Source organism: Apus apus, chromosome 13 (genome assembly GCF_020740795.1).
Source record: "Apus apus isolate bApuApu2 chromosome 13, bApuApu2.pri.cur, whole genome shotgun sequence".
Taxonomy (NCBI): Eukaryota; Metazoa; Chordata; class Aves; order Apodiformes; family Apodidae; genus Apus; species Apus apus.
The window spans coordinates 12,390,824-12,410,879 of NC_067294.1; the positions used below are offsets into that span (position 1 = coordinate 12,390,824).

General features: G+C 36.8%; 1 protein-coding gene across 2 annotated transcripts in view; it reads left to right on the top strand.

The window, feature by feature from the left end:
• GABRG2 (gamma-aminobutyric acid type A receptor subunit gamma2) overlaps positions 1-20,056 on the top strand; it is a 62,682-nt gene that overhangs the window by 21,441 nt on the left and 21,185 nt on the right. For both annotated transcript variants that reach the window (XM_051631458.1, XM_051631459.1), the window contains exons 2-6: positions 2,798-2,946; positions 4,214-4,281; positions 5,261-5,481; positions 7,802-7,884; positions 8,589-8,726. In XM_051631458.1, coding sequence (XP_051487418.1) covers positions 2,798-2,946; positions 4,214-4,281; positions 5,261-5,481; positions 7,802-7,884; positions 8,589-8,726 — 659 coding nt within the window. The remainder of the gene's footprint in view (positions 1-2,797; positions 2,947-4,213; positions 4,282-5,260; positions 5,482-7,801; positions 7,885-8,588; positions 8,727-20,056) is intronic.

The following is a 20,056-nucleotide window of genomic DNA, read 5'->3' on the forward strand; positions in this document are numbered from 1 at the left end:
TACCTCATGCAGACTTAGCTGGCAAACCAAGCAGGGAGTGGACCAGATGACCTCCAAAAGCACCTTCTAACTAAAATTGCTCTACACCTTGAAGCTTTAAGTTTGGGTTCTGACCCTCCTAAGCCATCTCTTTGCCAAAGAAGGAAACTGGATTTCTGTAGCAGTATTGCACACATCTTGAAATGGTATTAATATCAGAAGTGGGAATATCTCAAATGGTGAGATTTTATATCAGTGCCTGAAACATTAGCTTTCAAAACACTATACTGTAGTCTGCAAACTATTGCATACTACATGACCAAATCTGAAAACATCTAGCATTTATAAAAAATAAAACCAGATTTCAATACAGGTTTAATCTCAGCTTTACCGAATTTGTTCAGGACACTAAAGGCACTTGCAAAATTTAGGCTATATGATCAGAAGGGCTGATCTGAAAGTCTTAAGGAGATGAAAAGGGCTTTGTCATTGTAACTCTCATTAGTATTAATGGCATTGCACAGCTAAAGCACTGCTCATCTGGACAGAGATGCATCTCTGACTGTTCTGGCCATCATGCAGATTTACACAGACAGACGTTTAGATAATTGGGTACCCATGCTAACTTATGATCCACTTGGGATTCAAGATAAAAGCTGGAATTCAGTGGCCTTTATTTCCCAAGTTATCTTTGCTGAACTCCCTCTTTTCACACAAAAAACATTTGCTGTTTTTTGAGATTTGGAGTACCAAAAGGGCTTGAAATAAGCAAACAAATAGCCATTTCTTTCCTACAAGTAATTATTAAGAGAAAAATTGAAGTTTTAGAGACTGTGGACAGCTGCTGTTCTAGAGGTTGTTCTAGATTTGAGACAAGTCCTAGACAAACATACTTTTTAATCTTGCAGTACACCAGACTCTACTAACTAGCTGTTTGACTTTTGAAGCTTTCTCATCTTGCTTCAGTTGCTTTGAATTACAATTAGATCTTTGAACTCCAGACAGCTGAATAAACAAATTTCCCCCATCAATTTAATTATCCTGGCCTGTTTGTCAGTACCAGCAGAATACTCTGTAGCACATTGCCAATTAAAATTCTGCTTTTGATTGCCAGTAAAACACTACAGATTCAGCCCTGTGTAGCCAGAGGGAGGAGGTCGAGTTGCCTATTTTTTATCCGGGAAGCTGAAGCTTGCAGAAGCATATTGCTGGTGCAGGGTGGGTTCTGTAGTCCCTTGGAGGCTGCAGTCAGTGCTACTCAGCACATTTAATGAAGGCACAGATCAACTAACCTTGCTTCACTAGCAGCTTCCAAGCTCAATCCAATGCAGTGCAAGCCTGGCTCTCTCATGCATACTATGCTTCTCCAGTTGCTGCAGCCCTACCTGAAGTCTCAGGCTGTTTCAAATGTCACTGCTCCTTCAGCACCTCCTGGGAAGCAGTCTAATACAGAGAGGCATAAATAGCTCCTTCCTGTTAGGTTGTGCCCACGGGGAAGAAAGCACCTAAAGCCTCTTTTGTAGTTAAGATGTATTTGTGGTTTACAGCTCCCAAATGCTCAACACAGGAAAGCCTTCAGGTCATCCACTCTGGCCTCTGGGTAGACAGCAGCAGGATGCACAGGATAGCACTGGTGGACAAGACTTCAGTTGAGAGAAGACCTGTGTTAACAGAATGGCTCCCTGAGACTCTGAAAGCAGACACAGCTGACCATGGTCATGGTGCACTAATGAAGGGATGACTAGTTGCAATCTTCTGTGCCAAGAATGACTTCCAGCTCCATGAGAATCTACGTCTTTGTGCTGTTTCCCACTTATCTACAGATTCTGGCTCAAAGAGGAAAAGAATTGAATTTACTGCTTTTGACCCATTTGTATCCAAACTCCACCCACTGGATTCAGCCATTTGTAACATCATTAAGATTTTTCACATCCAGCAGTGTTCAAACTTTATCACAGAAGCAGGTCAGGAAAGAAGGCCACTGGCATATTATGCAAAAAAACTTACAGTTGCCTAGCACCATTCAGCTGATTACCACTAATATTCTGAAACAAAAACACCCACTGATGCCATATTCTAAAGTAGCTTCTGTGTTCTCTTCTAGAATTGGAGGCACAGATGTTAAGAAAACAAAACATCCATTAAGGCTAGTGTACACATTTCTGATTCCTAACTTGCCCTTTTTACTGTGCTAAGCAGGTTGGATTATACTTAATCTGCTACCATACAGCTCAGTAGCAGAAAAAATTGGTAGACAGACTTTTTCTTCTCTCTGGGTTCTCGTTAGCAAAAGTGAAAATGAAAACCATTGGAAAAAATTTGTGCTGAAGTTTCCAAATGTACAATAACCTCACATTCATCAGAGTGGAGAAAAGCTGTGCGACAGTTTGTTTGAATTAATCGAATTATTTGCCTTATCAGTAATGTGCTGCATCAAATCCTTCTCTCAAAGAGAAGTAATGAAACAGCACTGTGTACACCCTAGGTGATATTTTGGTGGAGAGCTGTGTAAGATAAGTGACAACTAGACTCATTTCATAACAGGTCCTACCTGAGTCAGTGAGAGAAAAAGTAGGCATGCCAAAGGTGATAAGCACTGATGTTCCTTCAAACAGACAGAATATGATCTCAACCCTACTAAAACCTCAACTGTTATGTGACATCTTTACTCTGAGTCTCCTTGTGCAAAACAGGCAATATTTCAATGTTTCATACAGAGCTGTTAAAATCTGAATTGTGTATTTTCTCCAAAGATGTTGCCTACAAATTAATATTTTTTCAAGGCTTTCCATGTCTTCATTTTTTATTTCTCTAACAGTTCCACCCAAAAGGGAGATGATGATTATGAAGATTACACTTCAAATAAGACTTGGGTTTTGACTCCCAAAGTCCACGAGAGTGATGTCACTCTTATTTTAAATGGCTTGCTGGAAGGATACGACAACAAGTTGAGACCTGACATAGGAGGTATGTTGGCTTTCTTATTAAACCACTTTTGATTAAGTGGTGAAGAGAACAAATTTCCAGACCATATTATGCTACACAGGAAGTAGAATCCTCTGCATTGACTGATGGCATGGGCCCTCGCTTGTGCAGCAGGACAAGAAGTGACTGGGGAGTGGGGCACAGAGGAATCAGTTCACAAAAGACCCCTGCAGTCAAGCAAGGCTGACCCCTCTAGATTTCCCCGACAGACAATATAAGTAGATAGACCCAAGCCTGGACTCACTGTAGAAGTCTTTTTTGACTGAATCACCTTTTGTGTGAATCTTCTTCTCCACTGATTACTGCGGGAGCTTGAAGAGATAAATCTCCCCGAGTTGCTGCAAATCAGTTGGCACAGAACAGGCAGATGACACCTCTGTAGAAGAGGATACAGCAGTAATAAGATTATAGAAAAATGCAAAGAAAATTCGTGGATGAGGCAGGCAGAGGAAAGCAGAGAGCAGCAAGGTTAATGAAGGAAGCTGTTTCTAAGAAGTTTATAGAGGCTTATAAACAGAAATTTTTCACAGTGAGGGATAACATGAGTATTTAAACTTAAATGTATGTATATAGTGTAAATTAGAAGAGGAATGTGTTTTATTCTCCCAGTCCAAGACTTTAGAAAACAGAAAGGAATTAAGCATTCATAAAAGCCTCTGGGGGAAAAAAAAAAAAAGTGTTAGATGTGTATAAGAATAACAAAGCTACAATATATATATAAAAATAACCTAACAACTGTTTTCCATTCCTGTTTTAGAGCCCTGAGTATTATTTTTGCCTTAGGTTCATGCAAGTGTTACTTGCCTACAGCCATCTCTATAGGCAACAGCAGTGGTGTTGCATTTGGCATGATATTGTCAGATGAGTGATGCAAGTCATCATAAGAAATAGCAGTTTGCTTTTGTCGATAGTGTTTTGTCGTGTTACTGTGACCTAACACAAAATATACACTCCCTCAGATATGACTCATTCTAAGGTAATAGCACTGGTTTCAGTATTTGTTCTCTTAGCTTAAGTGAATTTCTTCTGGTAGAAAAAATGTATTAATATTTGTCTCAAAGTTTATCCAACTAACTTCAAACTGGAGACATAGCTACATTTTTCTACTTATTGTATATGCACAGTTCAATTTGAGGCAACCATAGACATACAGGAGAGGTACTATAACAATCTTTTTCTTCTGTTTGACTTACATGTAGTTGATTTTGACCTTCACTCATGTTACTGCTCCTTATTGTTTCTCTTTCAGTTAAACCAACAGTAATTCACACTGATATGTACGTAAATAGCATTGGGCCTGTGAATGCTATCAATATGGTAAGTAAATTATTGCCAGTTTTCCTATAATGTTCACATTGTTACAAAGCCTCCATCATTTTTGACATTCCACAGCTTCCCTTAATTTCAATGTTGTGCTATGCCTTTATTATTTTTTAAATCTCATTATTATAATGAATGTGAGGACTATATGAGCTATGAATCTCTCCAAGACAGGGAAACTGAGTTATATATTGAAAAAAAAAGTAAGAATAACATTTTTAACATATCCCCACACTTTTACTTGCACTACTTTCAAGTCCTGTGTGACAGTTTAAATCCTCTAAAACTGAGCTTCCATATTGCTACAAAATAAGGAAAACTATTCACCAGTGATATTGCCACTCTTGCCACCCAGAGATAGAAAGAAAAAAAAAACAAACAAACTAGATCCCCTCTCCTCTCCTTTTTCCAAAGTTCCTACAGAAAAATTTAATTAAATCTTTATAGAAGTGAGGGAAAGTGGTCTAGCCTGAGTACAATGTCTACTGCATTCTTGTAGTTTTTACATGTAGAAAGAAAAATCAGATTGCTTATTCCCATTCTAGAATTCCCTTTGCAGCTTTTGGCTGCCCAATGGTGACAGCAAAAGTGAGACTTCACCACTTCTCATATTAACTGCAGGTGCAGGCAATTAAGGCAGCTAAGTCGGCTCACATTTTTCCTGTCCTAAATTTAATGGGATAAGTAATTGTCCTCTGACCTGATCAGGCATCAGTTGAGGTGTGGAGACACAGGATTAAGAAGGTGCATAGGCCACTCAACTGCATCTTAGTTTCACCAGTCAGAGGGAAAATAACACAATTAATTGGTTTTAAACAACAATCATTAGTAAAACAAAAAACTGATAAAAAATTGCTTTTATCAGTTCTAGTATCACCTTCCGTAGTTCACTTTTTTTTTCATAAGAAATTAAGGAAAGCATATCAGGAAATTCTGAGTGCTGTGTTTTCATCAGTATTTCTGGTTAACACAACAGGAATATACAATTGATATATTTTTCGCCCAAACGTGGTATGACAGACGTCTGAAGTTCAACAGCACTATAAAAGTGCTCAGATTAAACAGCAACATGGTTGGGAAGATCTGGATACCAGATACATTCTTCCGAAATTCCAAGAAAGCTGATGCTCACTGGATAACAACTCCTAATAGGATGCTCAGGATCTGGAATGATGGAAGAGTGTTGTACACATTAAGGTATTTATACCTGACTATTTCCAGTTTCTCTAGGAAAAGCCAAAGTGAAAGGTCCTGTGAATTCAGGTCATATGACATTACCCTGAATTACCCTATTTATTTATGCATGCAACCCTAAGGAAGGGAAATCTTTAGATTATTTTAGTTGCATGTGATTTATTTTGTGTTGGCACAGTAAAGAGTTTTATTTCTTCCGACAGGTTGCACTGTCTCTCTCCACAATAAGCATCTTCCTATAGGAAAATGAATATAAGGATTGTTACAGTAATTAATCTTCATTTTTGGGTGTGTTTTATTGTTTCCCATTGGTTTGGTCTATATTGCCTTTTATTTTTTTATGTTAAACTAGTGAATTTGAATGAAGTAGATGGTATAAAATACTACATACATCAAAGGCCTCTTATTCTGAATTAATTACAATTTAGCTAGATGAAGATCCACCCTGCAAAATAATTTCATTCCTCTAGTATCTTATGAAAGCAAGGATTATCACTTCAGCATTGGTGATTTACGGTTTAATACAAAGAGTACAGATATTCTCTGTTCATGAATCTGAACCTGATATGCTTATCTCCAGATTTCTCAGTCACATGTATAGCTTTTCTTTTGAGACAGATTACCTTTAAAAACTCTTTTCAATAGATAAGTTATGAGTATGCCTACATTTAAGTGTAGCACATGCCCTGTGTAGCAATTCAAACATCATATTCCCAAAGACCATGAGATACTTCCTAAATGTGAAAATCCTAAGTGTGGTTTTTTCACATGTGATATATTTGGTTCTATGAAAGATGTACAGATAGCATTTGTTCCAGAGAATTTATAAATTATAATTAAGGTACAGAATCAAAGATGTTAGACCATATGAGCATTAGACTGCATTTTTTCCATGTTTTTGTCTACTTTTGTTAGTGGGTGTGAAAATTAAGTTATTTAAAAATGTACATTCATTATAATTTTACTGAACAGAACTCAAGCTTTGGTGAAGACAAGCTTTTAATGTTGCAACTGTCTGAATTACAAACAGGAGTTTTATTTCATAATTATTTTACATTCATTGCACATTACATCGCCAGAAGACAGAAGAGAATGATCAGAATTGAAATCCAGTGCAAATCAAAGTCAGTCTGATAACAAAGATCCTAGGTCCACTTTTGAAATGTTAAATTTACACTTAGCTACACTACTGCCTCTTTGGATTTGATCACCTTTCTCTTCAAATTACATTTGTTTCTAAATACGTAATGTAGAAAAGTTTTCTCTTATATCATACTCAGTGGCCAGTAGTCACAGCATCCCTTTGCATCCCACAGCATGAGACTATTTGCACACAAAACCTACATGCAGGAGCACGGAGACAAGTCCAGCTCACAGGGTTGCTCATCTGGATACTCAGGAACCAGCAAAGACCAAAAATCTATGGTTTTTATAGAGACTTAGGGAACAAATAAACATCACTCTGCTCTTTCATTTTCTCCTCCTTTTCCCCTCTCTCACACCACCTACCTCCTCCGTTCCAAAGTCCAAGTATGATGCAGCTCATGGCAGGGCTGGGGCCGTGTACAGGCTAGCAAAAATGTTAGTTTTTAGCAAGTGCCACAGACGATACATCTCAGCTAATTTTGGATTTCTAATAGTACCTGTCTCTACCTGATCTATAGCACCTACACCACCTGAGATGTCGTGGAGACTCTCCTGTTATTCTGAGGACATAAACACCTTTTGGTACATTCCTCTAATTTAGTTTAAGTGTTTTATTTTGGAATGAAGTTAAGTATATCCTCAGAGCACCTTTCCACTAGCTATGAAAGTAGTCTAGATGGCTATCGGATGGAGATGACTAAATTTGGACTGCCATCCATCATTTCTGAAATACAGTTTTTGTCACTTAAAATACATTCCCCTAGAGCATTATGACATGTTGTGACACAGAGATTTGTCACTGCTCATGAGATGACCTGTATCTCTACTTATGGATTTGCCAGTCATGAATAATGCTGTCATTGCAGACGCACAGGAACAGAACTTTCATACAGATTCTATTCCACAGGCCAGGAAGTAGCTGATCAGGGCCTTTGTAACAAAAAAAGAAATACTGCCTACCAGTAACCACATGCTTTCCTACTCTTGGAAAATCCAAATTAGTACACACATATCAAGAGTTTGCTTTTGCTTTACCTCTATATATACACTAAAATATATTTGCATAGCTCATTGTCAGGTTCCATATAAGTAAGAATTCAATTTTGTTTGCCACTATGGAGTTTTCAGGACAAACTTCTCAAGTATGTTTTGTATATCCTGATCTCTTCCTCCTCAGGCTGACAATTGATGCTGAGTGTCAGCTACAGTTACACAACTTCCCAATGGATGTTCATTCCTGTCCCCTGGAATTTTCGAGCTGTAAGTAACATGCTTAGAAATATCCCTTTCCTGACCCACACTTATTATAAATTTACATTTACATACCTAGAGTCAGCAAGAGTTATGGTCTTTACTAGACATAGTTCAATGGTCTTCAGCTTTATTTTGACCTTGTTTTCAAGTACAGGAATCACATATGTTCCCAAATGTAATTAGGGAATGCTACAGAAAAAATTATATAGTTTCTGGCACCCATGTGATTAATTTGTGCTTATATCTTAGCCTAACAGCAGAAATCTTTAACAATGAAAGATCTCTAATGATGAAAGTCCTCATGGACAGATACTTTCTGTGTGTGCATGGGTGTTTTACTATCACAATAGTTGGAGTAAAGAGTTTGATATTTTGCAGTCAGGTCACGGTGCAAATTTGTGGACCAACTGCAGAATTTTGGCTATAACTGAAGGATGGGCAAAATTGCATCTTATTAGGTCCACAAAAAAGTCATTAAAAAGAAATAAATCTCCAGTGTTATTTTTATTCATAGTAAATAAATAAAATACGGAATTAAGTAAAAGGCACTACTAAGTAACTTGAGAAAAACATATCTATAATTTACTTGCAATATGCTTCTACAGTTTTTTTTCCAGAACTAAAAAAGTAGCATTTTTACTCCCCAAAGTACACTAAAACTCTAGCAATGACTATGAAACAAAGCATTCTGTATTTTCCATTGCAATAAGATGGCTACCCAAGAGAAGAGATCATTTACCAATGGAAGCGCAGCTCAGTGGAGGTGGGGGACACCAGGTCCTGGAGGCTTTACCAGTTCTCCTTTACAGGACTGAGAAATACAACTGAGGTGGTGAAGACTACTTCAGGTAAGACATCTGATCTGTTTACCTTCAGATTCATTTAAGACTTTATTAACAGAAAGAAAAAAATAAAAAAACCTCTGTTTGAGACTTAGCATTGGTACTTCACTGAACACTTACAGACTTTTAAATACCTACAGACCTATCTATGCTTTAGTATTTCTGAAGAAGAAATCAGAGGAAGACAATTTTTTTTTTTGTCTACTGGCTATTCTTGTCTTCCAAGAAATAACTAGAATTGTAAGGAGAAAGCTACTACCACAAGGGGTGGGTGGGCAAGGGAACTTCCTATCCTGCTGCAGTGTTAAAAAAAGCACAGCTGAGCCACAACATGATAATCTGATACTGATTTGAATATTTTACAATCCTCTTCCAACTTCCACAAGCAGAAAGTAGGCCCGCACAGAAATGAAATTCGAAGTCCCAACCTCTTTTACTACAGTAGCTCCAAGTTTTTTAATCCTTAAAATAGGGCACATTCAAGTCTCATTAAAGAAAGCAGCCTTACAAATCAGTCTAGATGATTTTCCTGCATATTTCTATCTCCTTGGAAACAAGTAATGGAACTCAAAATGATAAATGAGGAACTACTCAGAATTCAATAAAAATTGCAATTTTAACCCTACTAACTAAGCAGGAAAATAACATTATTCTAGATGTAGATATTGGTTTATTTCTCAGTGGAAAGAAAATCAGTGAATATGACAAAGGATATAAAGAGTAATAGCATATTAATATTCTTATATGTCCATGAAATCCCTTGTCTTTGATTTCTTACTTTGAAAAAGAACAGTTACATGAAAGCAGTTTTTCCTTTTGGGTTGCTTTTGATTTTTACCTTATTTTATTGTTCTGATGAATATATTGATTTAAATTCAGACCTCTGTGATAATTCAGAAACATCCCCAACCATTTTATTTCTAAAAGGTCAGCATTGCTGTTGCGTTCAAAAGGAGAGTGAGATATGCTGGAGCAGAGAGGAGCCTGCTGTGCATTACATTGGATTGCAAACAAAAAGGCTGAGAATTAATTCCACTTCCAACTGCTGAATCACTGGACATTAAGCACCAATGACATGTTTAGTCTTATGAGCAGGGCAAAAATGGAATGAAGCCTTCCAGCTGTAGCTACATTTGCCTTATGGCATCTTCTACCATTTTAGCTAAGGAAGATATTTAGTCAGCTATTCAAGAAAGCATTTGACCTTTTCCATTTTCCCAGGAAAATAAAAATAAAGGTACAAAAGAGGACAAGGGAGCAACATGTGTGTGAGCCATAGCTGCTAATAACCACTATTACACATGACATAGCACAATTGCTCTCAAAGCAAAAATATAAACAGCAATACATCTCATGTCAGACTGCCTCTGCAACAGCAGGCACAAAATACAGCAGAGTACCCAAGTGTGATCCAAGGTCTCATCCTACCCAGGTTGAAATCTAACTTTATTTCAGCCTTAATTTGCATTTCTTTTATTTGTTCCTTTCCTTTCCTTTCCTCATTATGTAGTAAACTTTCATTTGGCCAGACATAGAAAGTAATAAAATCTTAACTTGCTATCAGCTTCAGATCCACTGATCCAGCACATCTTGCACTAGTAAATCAAAAGCACTCTCTAATGTTCTGCTAAAGTGAAGAAAGTGCACACTGGGAAACAAACAGTAAAATGTAGAAAGCACAAAGATACTTTTCCAAGCAAAGAAAGCCTTTTCTTTTTTCAGGGGACAGCCATTCAAGCTTGTACTGCTCACCTGAAGTACTATCATAATGTTGCATCAGTAGTTTTTAACATCATGACACACATCAGAACATTTCATTTCCTTTAAAAAAAAAAAAGTAATTAGCAGCTAGAATGCAGTTCAAAGCAGTAGAGAGGCACTCTAGTGATCACTAAATGCCTAGGAAGAAATACTCATGAAAGCTACTCAGGCTGCAAAATAAAAAGTCAGAAAAACATTCTGTGTATACATTTTTTCTGCTGCAGCTACGGTATGTGGTTTTTTTTCTTGCTTCTATTGTTTTTTATGGGCACAGATGTGAGAAAATTAGATTTTATTTTGATCTAGATTTATTATCTAAATAATTAGAAAGTGGGAAAAATCCCAACAACTAAATACAGATTGTCACTAATTTAGTCTCCTACAAATATTTTACTAAAGCTGGCTGAGCCTAAAGAGTGTTCATTGCTTACCTAAGTGCCTTATTAGCATGCTGGGAATTCCATTAAGTTCAATATTCCTCAGCCAGACCCCATAAACTACCTATAATTACTCTCTTACATGCACAAATTTTCAATAGAGTTTCCCCAAAAGAAAAGTATTCCAAGATTATTAGCAATCTCTGTGCAGCCTGAGTACACCAGTCAAATGTCTGAATGTCCATATAGCCAGAATAAGTCTTGAGGATTTATGCAACTATTGCACTACTGTGTATCATAGAATTTAGGTACAAACAAATTACAGTACCACTGTCAATGATGTGGTGGGGATACTAGCTGAGGTAAGTGGAGGAGTCAATAGAAGAATTAATGAGATGGTGGAAAGAGGACTACAGTGTACTTCAAAGAACTCTTCCTCAAAATTTAATTTAGATGAAAACAGAAACCAGAGAAACCTGAACACAAGAAAGGGGAATCAGAGAATATGAGGTTGAAGAGTTACAGAACAGAAGGAGTCTGGGACTAGCACTAAGGCATTCAAACCTGGAGTAAACTGTCCATATTTTTACCCCACTTCAAAACAAACTCCTGTTTCCAGCTTCATGCCTCACAGTGGCTAACACATTCTAGTCCTTGAGGGCTATAATTGCTTGGGGTAGGGCTTTTTACACAGGCGTAGAGTGAGGGGATAAGGGGCAGTGGTTTGAAGCATGAAGAGGGGAGATTCAGGTTGGACATTAGGAAAAAGTTCTTTCCTGTGAGGGTGGCGAGATGCTGGGACAGGTTGTGGATGCCCCATCCCTGGAGGTCTTCAAGAACAGGTTGGATGGGGCCTTGAGCAACCTGATCTAGCAGGAGGTGTCCCTGCCCATGCAGGGGGTTTGGAACTAGATGACCTTTAAGGTCCCTTCCAACCCAAACCGTTCTATGATTCTATGAAATAAGCAAATGCACAAAGGTAAAAAGATCAGTAGGTTTGTAAAAAACTCTGGGGCCTGTAGTAGTCCACAAACACACAAGGATAGAGAATGTGATACCACTGCAAAAAACACCTTTTCTGGAATGCATTACTCAGAGTGTGGTGTGTAAACTTGGGAGAAATATTCACTGTTCTCCTCTGAAAATCTGATGCCAAATGGTTGCTGCATTCTGCACCATTGAAGTGCAAGTTCACTTTTAGGTGCAACATCTTAAGACAGAGGGTTGCAAGAGAGTGTAATAAGTGAAGGGTTTGGGAAATATGACCTATGGAAATATTTGAAATTATGGAACTAGTCTGGAAAAAAAATGGTGGTGAAGTAAAACAAACAAACAAAAAGTTTGGGAGATTATAGAACCCTTGAAATGAGACGTTTGAGGAAATCATAACTCAAATGAAGAGGAAAGGGCTAGTTTATATCTTTAAATTCTTTGCATCTGTAATTTTCTGTGAATTTTATAAACAAACTGCATTTTTACTTACTATTTCAGTGCTTTTGACTGTACAAAATACTGTACTGTGCAAACTAGTTTGTAAACATGTAGTTATTCAGGACAGATGAAGCTTTGGGTATTCCCAATTAATTTCTGTGACTGGGTAGTTCCTTTTTCACCTCAGATATTGTCTATTGCTTATTCACAGAGCCTGTTTTGAATTTTTAATTGGATACAAAGCTGCTGTAAGACTAATCAATAAACAGCAAATCAACAAGCTGCACAGGATCCACGAGACTCGGAGCTCAATATTTTCAAGTTCCTTTTCATTTTCTTCCCGTTCTGTGTTTTACAGAGCTAATCAGATTTGTGCAGCAGAGACAGTGTTTTGCTTGTAATTGATACACAGTGTAAAATGGGTAATTAAATATTTCTCTTGCAATATATCTCTTAAGCCACAAAAATAGATCTGGATCTGTTTCTGTTTTATCAGGAAAATGTGGTCTGGGCTTTTATTTTGCAACAGAGTATCTGCAGACATTTATACTTTATTTTAATGCTGCATCATAATGAATTGAACTGTTGGCAGCCATGCAGTCCCCAGAGGTTTCATAAAAAAACCCCAGGAGTCTTCTCCCGATGCATCTTTATTAAGTCAAAATATGATATGACAGGTGTTGGGAAATAGGCCTGACATTAAAAAATGGCCACAGGTGGATTGCCACTGTGCCTAGAAATCCCTGGCAGCCCCATAAACAGCTCTAGGCTCTAGTATGGATTGATTAATAATCCACTTTGCAGAGGACCAAATGATGGTATCAGCTTCAAGTCAGAAAACCTACCCTACTACCAAATAGTTTTGTGTATCTTTATGGTTTAGGAGGGTATTTGTCTCAATATCCTTGTTTTTTAAAAAGCTATAATAAATTATTACCTAAAGAATAGTGTCTTGGTAGGACAGTGAAACATTTGAAGCAGTAGGCAGGCACAATGGACTGAAAGGCTTGATGTTATGTTTCCTGCTTCCAAGGAAATCCTCAGCTCTAATATCCTTAAGATAACCCTAAAATATCTTAATAGCTATACCTTAAGATTTCACTGCTAATATAAAGCTCGTTGTTCAGAAAGAGAGCACCAGGCAGTATTTCTCCTTATAAATTTTTCTTTTTTTTCTTTTTCATTTAAACTCTCCCTTATTTTAACTCACACAAAGCATTGTTTAACATTACTGTACCCAAAATATCATTATTTGAAAGAAAATAGAGGAGGAGTTGAGTTATTGAACTTTTATATATCACCATTCTGAAAGGTTACATTCAATTCTGTGAGTCTGTAGAGGATTTTTGTCATGGTGGGAATTTAGAAGTCTGGTATTGCTGTCAGGTGATAAACCCAGTCTAAGGTAACTACTCCTGCTTTTTTTTTTTTTTTTGCCTTTTTTTTTTTTTTTTTTATAATAATGAATACCAACGTTTTCTCAAATAATCTAGATACTCTTCTCTGTTCAGTCATCCATCAAACCATAGTAATTAATGAACATTTGCTGAAGTTATAACTGTTGAAATGTTTGTTCATTGAAAATAATTAGTCTACATTTCAGGATCATGTTTCCAAAAAGAAAGATGTAGCATAATTCTCTCCCTCCCATACCAGTTGTATCCTCCACTTTTTCTCCTTCAGGTTCCTTAATTGTGTGGCAAGAGTCTGGCCCCATCCTCTTGACACCCACCGTTTAGGTATTTATAAGCATAGGATCCCCATTCAAGCTCACCTGATTCTAACTGATCATAAAAAGAGTTCCAAGGCTCTTTCATGATTATCTTTTACCCTTTGAGAGGGATTAAAAGACATTATTAAAATCACAGTGACAGAAGTTCAGCCCTTTTTTACCCCAGCAAAGTGAAATCATGACTGTCCTTGAAGAAAAGTTATTGGGGCCTGCAACCTCCTTCAGTCCACCCCAGTATGACCTCCCAATTGAACAAAGACTCTTAAAGGTCAAGTTTGTTTTTCTGAGTTTCTCTCTCTGAAAATTTGCCATATTTGAAAGCACAGCTTGCTACAATTTAAACTGAGCTTTGAAAGGTCAATTAAGGATAAAAAAGATTAATATACAAGTAACCAGAGAATAAGGGATAATGTGGAATCTTAAAGCATTTCCACTGAACCTAATGTAGTGTAATTGCAAAAGCACAGATGTTTTTTTAATAAATATAGTTTTGTGAATATAATCAGACAGTGGCTTAAAGAAACAGCATTTGTTCACTTAATACAATAACTAGATCTTTTTGGCTATTTAAAATATTTAAAAATAAAATCAATTTTTAATATTTTTACTTTTTATTATAAGATCAGCAAATTAACAGAGTGAGTAGGTACCTTCAAGTCTTTCCTGTAAATAACTGAGGAAAAATGTTGTGATGACTCTAATGCCCCTGTGAATATATTTTTATAAGTATATTTTATAAATATATTTTTATAATTACTGGCGACTCTCTGAGATGCAGACCTCCCAACTCCCTTTTTAAATTCCTGCTTGATAATGAAATCATCACACCTCATCCACTGCTCGACTTTCACAGAAACTGTTGCAATATCACAAGAGAAAATAACTGTAATTCCACTGTTTGCAACTGCAGCTAGACCTAATTATAATGAATTGTGATGAGAAAACTTTGTCTCAAAAGGATTAGACACACAGCTCAGTAGTTAAAGAACAATGTATATTCACAACTATTTTAGCATTAAAATAACTCTGAATATCAAGTATTTTTAGGAGATTTTTCTTCTTAGTGAATAAATATATTTGAATTATTTATTTAAATAATTTATTGGATTGTGCTGTTTAAATAAACTGCAAGCAATCCTGTGATAAATTGGAGGGTTCCTGAGCGTTATAGCCTTTCAGCTGCGCAGTCACAAGTTAATCACTGTAACCTGTAAACTGATCAGCATAACACTGATGGTCTGTTTCCTCACTGACGTTTCACTTCTAGACTCCTCGTGTGTTAAAAAAATGTTTGTAGTGCAATCATCATTTTTCTCCCTTTGTCTTACCTTACTCTTTATCTTCCTGCTCTTCTCAGTGGAGAAAAACACGTTTTGAGGATATTTGAAGGTGATGACAGCTTTATGTTGATGATGTTCATGCTATAGAGATAATTCACTTGAAATAGGTTTGGATTGGCCTGGGTTACATATATGTCCTAAATAATAAACAAATACACCTCTGTGGCTGCTCTTACACAGTTAAATCCCTTCAGTTCGCAAGTGCAATTTCTAGCTTCTCAAGCTTATGTTATTACACAGTATCTTTAGTAACCTACTTATCTGAGATGCTGTTTTGTTGGGGGATATTGTCACTGCATTTGAGTAGACACAATTGAAAAGCTGAGTGGAAGAAAGACATACAAGTCTGCATAACAACAGTGTCTGAGTCAGGTGGTGTTGAGGGGAGCTAAGAATACTCAAATCCAGCCAAATATCCCATGTACAAAGCAAATGAAAATAATCTAACACTAAGTTTGAAGAGACCTTCCCAGTGAGCTTTTTTTTTCAATTTTTTGTACCAAATATAGAAAAAAAAAAAAAAATGGAGTAGGGTGTTAAATGAAAATATGTACAGTATGTACAGATTTCTAAAACTCTGCAGTACCTTGTGATTACAAAATATCCTACTTATATTTTTAGATACATGTTATCTACAGTTTCATAAAATCATCCTGTAATGTTGACAGCACATTATCACAGAGGCATGTAGTAGCATAATGCTAAGCATGGTAGTAACATTCAAATATTTGTCATAATATTTTTACATTTCAGAAACTTTAACTTCCTCATTCTTATTGTTAAAACAAAATTTTAATTGTAAACAGGCTGTCTTAACGTTGTCTTCTTAAACAAGGCATAATTGTCCTCATTTTGACGTACATTATAGAAGCTATAAATATTCCACTTATCTCAAAAAGTGATACAGTCTATTAAGCGAGTTCTTTGCTACTCTCAAGAAGCCTGCATAATTAAGGCTAAAGAGCTGCAGGATAAAATTTATGTAATAATACTTTCTTGTATCATGCCCTACATAAGAGAATTTAAAAATATTTTTTCAAGATTTAATGCATCAAGTACCAAAACACCCTTTGTATGTCTTAGTGCTGGTGGCTAGAAATAATTATGAAACTACTCAGCAGATTTGTTATTTGTTCTTTCTCATATATAGTTCTAAAAACAGAGAACACCATCCAAAAATTTACTATTACAAACATCATATTCTTGTCGATTTCAGCTCAGTTTCTTCTATTTTTATCTCGCAAATACGAGTTAGAAGAGTCATATTGTTTAGGCAAGAATCAGCCACACATGGTTGCTTCTGTTCAGTGTATGTATAGGTTAAAAAACAAACAAACAAACAAACAAAAACCTCTCCTGACTTCTTCCCCTACAGAAAACCTAAAATGAGTTCACACCTTGTCCATTCAAACTACAGACAGCAATAACTGTTTGGCCTTTCTTAACATCTCTTCTTAATCATGAAAAATACAAAAACATACAATCAAGAAAGAACTGGTAGTGATTTCTGTTATCCAGCAATGCTTCTTTAAAAAGAAAACAAGTCTGAATACTTCCAGCCACCCTTGTTTTTCACCAAAATTTCATTTCTTATATCACTGTAGCACACTAGTGGTCTGGAACAGCTATTTGATTGCTCCAGTTGCAAAATCATAAAGCGAAAGAGCAACGTCTGGAAACTGCATACCTTAACTTTGGTTGTACAAGCGCAATAGCAGTAACCAGGGCAATTCAGGACAGCAGCCTCTGACTCTGGCTATACTTGCTGTAGTGGTAATGATTTGAGCTATGAAATAGGAGTTCTCTAATAACTTTCTTGTCATCCTGAAGAAAAGCAAGACTACCATCGAACGTGAAGAAAATACACTCAGATCTAGAAATACTGCAGAAGAAAATAAGTACACCGCCAAGTATAAGTATAGCAAACCATTACACCCTTCAGTTCTGAGAGACACACTGTACAACAAAAGCAAAGAATTTATTATTATTAGCAAAACTGCAAATATTAAAAACCCATTGCAGCTCTGGATGTCAAAGCAGAACAAAATTTAAGAAGATCAACCCCCTGAACACAGAAACACCACAATTTTCTCAATTCATGAACTGGCTCATTTTATGTGCCAAGAGCAAACCCCACCATTACCCTGGAGAGGAAAGGTACCACAGAATCCTCCCACAGAGGGTATGGCAATTTGGGTTAGAACAGAGTCCCAGCAGTCATAGTAACCTTATTTCAGGGTTTGGAATGACTAAGAATGTTGATGTTGAGCCAGCTGATCTAGGATAACCCAGCTGACCCATCATAAGATGCACTAGTGCCTGTTCTGTGCAGGAGGATGAATCACATTATACTTGCAATGGTTACCACAGGTCAGGTTACATTCTCAAACAAGTCCATTTAAAAGCAGATGTCCCCCTGCTGCATTTGCCAGCTTTGGTGCCCACCTCTTCCTCATTAGGAAGCTTTACAATTAACCATACCCCCTAAACATAATGCTGACATAATGCTGTGCTCATGAGGCTGTCCTGCCCCCCCATTTCCTAGTGCCACATCATTAAAAGTTAAAAATGGGGTTTTGTTTCCTGGTGTGATAAGAGGTTTTCTCTACGGAGAATTACGTAAGAAAAATAAAATAGTTCTGTGAACAGAAGGTCTGATTTCTTTCAGATCTGCACCTCATGGCAGAATTCCCTGCTGTCTACTGAATATGTAAACGCCAATTTAAGCTTTTTCAGCAGCTGATGCATTCCTCACAGGTGTTCTCTAAGTCAGTTCTCTAGAGTCTAACAAGAACCAAATTCATGCCTTAACCTCTCTTGGGAGAAGGAGTGTATGGAGTGACCAATGTTGTGGAAAGCAGTAGTGTAGCATTATATGACAATCCCTCCAGCTGTCTTTCTGACACTTTGCAACTTCTGTTGTAATAGTTAGAACTGATAAATATTTTCAGAATTATAACCAAGAAGGCCTAAGATAATACAACCTTGATTTCTCTTGGAGGAACAGGATAAAAAGTGATAATCTTCTCTACGTTTTAACAAAGCTTAAACTGTGCCAGTTTTTAAGGATTATTAAAAAAAGGGGTTTTCATTCTTTGTTTCATTTTTAATTACCTTTCACAAGCTACTGTAATTCTAGCCTTCAGATGGGACTCAAGCTCTATGAGCCAAAATACACCCCAATGAGAATATTGGGAATTCAACTGAAATTGGGAATCAACTGAATTGATCTGACAAGTGTTCAGTCTAGTATTTGTAGGTTGAAGAATGGCAATTATTTTATTCACATCAGATAAAGTTTGGATTTGGTGTGTGGAATTAGAGAGTAATTTTCTAATATATACTAGACTTCTGAAGATTCTCTAACAGTCCTGAGACCAACAATACCACATAGAAATGTTCTTAAAGCAGTCTTTTACTCTAGCACCACTGAAAATTAAGAAATTCAGCCCAAGTTAAAGTTCTTCATATACAGAACCTCTGCTTCAGACTAGGCTAGTTAAATGAGGGAGCTTTATTGCAGCTGTCCTAGCTAAGATCAAAGATAAATGTATGGTAATTGTTAATATGTTTATCTGAATGCAATGCCACAGGAAGTACTCACACACAAATCCTAAAATGCAATAGACAAATAAATTATAATTAATAAAAGACAATGAGGAAGATTATTTTTTTATATGGCTTATGTGGGGAAGAAAAGAAGAGTTTCCCACAATGGCAAAGCTGTAATTCTAAAATTTACTTATTGGGGAATGCAAACTTGGGGGATACAAACTCTTTTTCCTTCTAGATATAACTTCTGAGATAAGGGAATTTTAATCTAAGTTTAGGGTTGCTAGCTCATGGTAATACAACTAAATAAAAAATAAGTTGGTTTATGTTGAGAGGTGCTTGGAGAACTGTGTTTACACCTGAGTTCATGTTTTCAAGCATTCACTTTGTTTAAAAAGGTGTTCACATAGAGTTGTTCAGATCAAGAAAGAGGGAGGAAACTACATCAGTAAAACATGTATTTTTCAACAACTACCATCAGTCATCTTCTTTTGAACTTATTCTATTTCTAGAAATAATGAAATGTTTAAAATTCATCTGGCTGGGAACTGTTGGGATGTAATTTGACAACACTGCTGTCATTTCTAGGGAAAAATTGAAAGTCATGACAAAAGCCAAACCTCCAACTTCTCTTTTTCACTCTACTGAAGTATTTTAAATGCTCTCTTGGCCCTGGCTACTCTTTCTCTCCCACCGACCATATGTGCATATGAAAGCAAAGTGTCTGCTAGGGAATGGAACCAGCAGAGTTTTTTCCAGAAGTGAGGCTTGCTGCTGGGCACTGCACCATGGAGGAAGAGTGATGCATTTGCCTGGTGGGAAGTTGTTTTCTTAAAGTAAACTGGATGGCACTTCCATGTCCACATCCCTTCCAAGAAACTCCTGAACCCATGCAAAGCAAACACTGTTTTGTTGGGTGTAAGAAGTTACTGCTTCCATTTCATTGCTTTGCCTCTTAGGTTCTTAGCATCCTTCTCTTTTATGGCACCTCAGGTAACATCATAACTGATTTTGCCTCACAGAGAATGTACAAGGTGTAACAAGCTACGCCTGCAAGATATGAATGACCATTGCATCATTTCTGCATCCAACCTATCATCTCAACGCTTCAGTCTTTTATGGTAGCAACCTCCACAGAAAGAT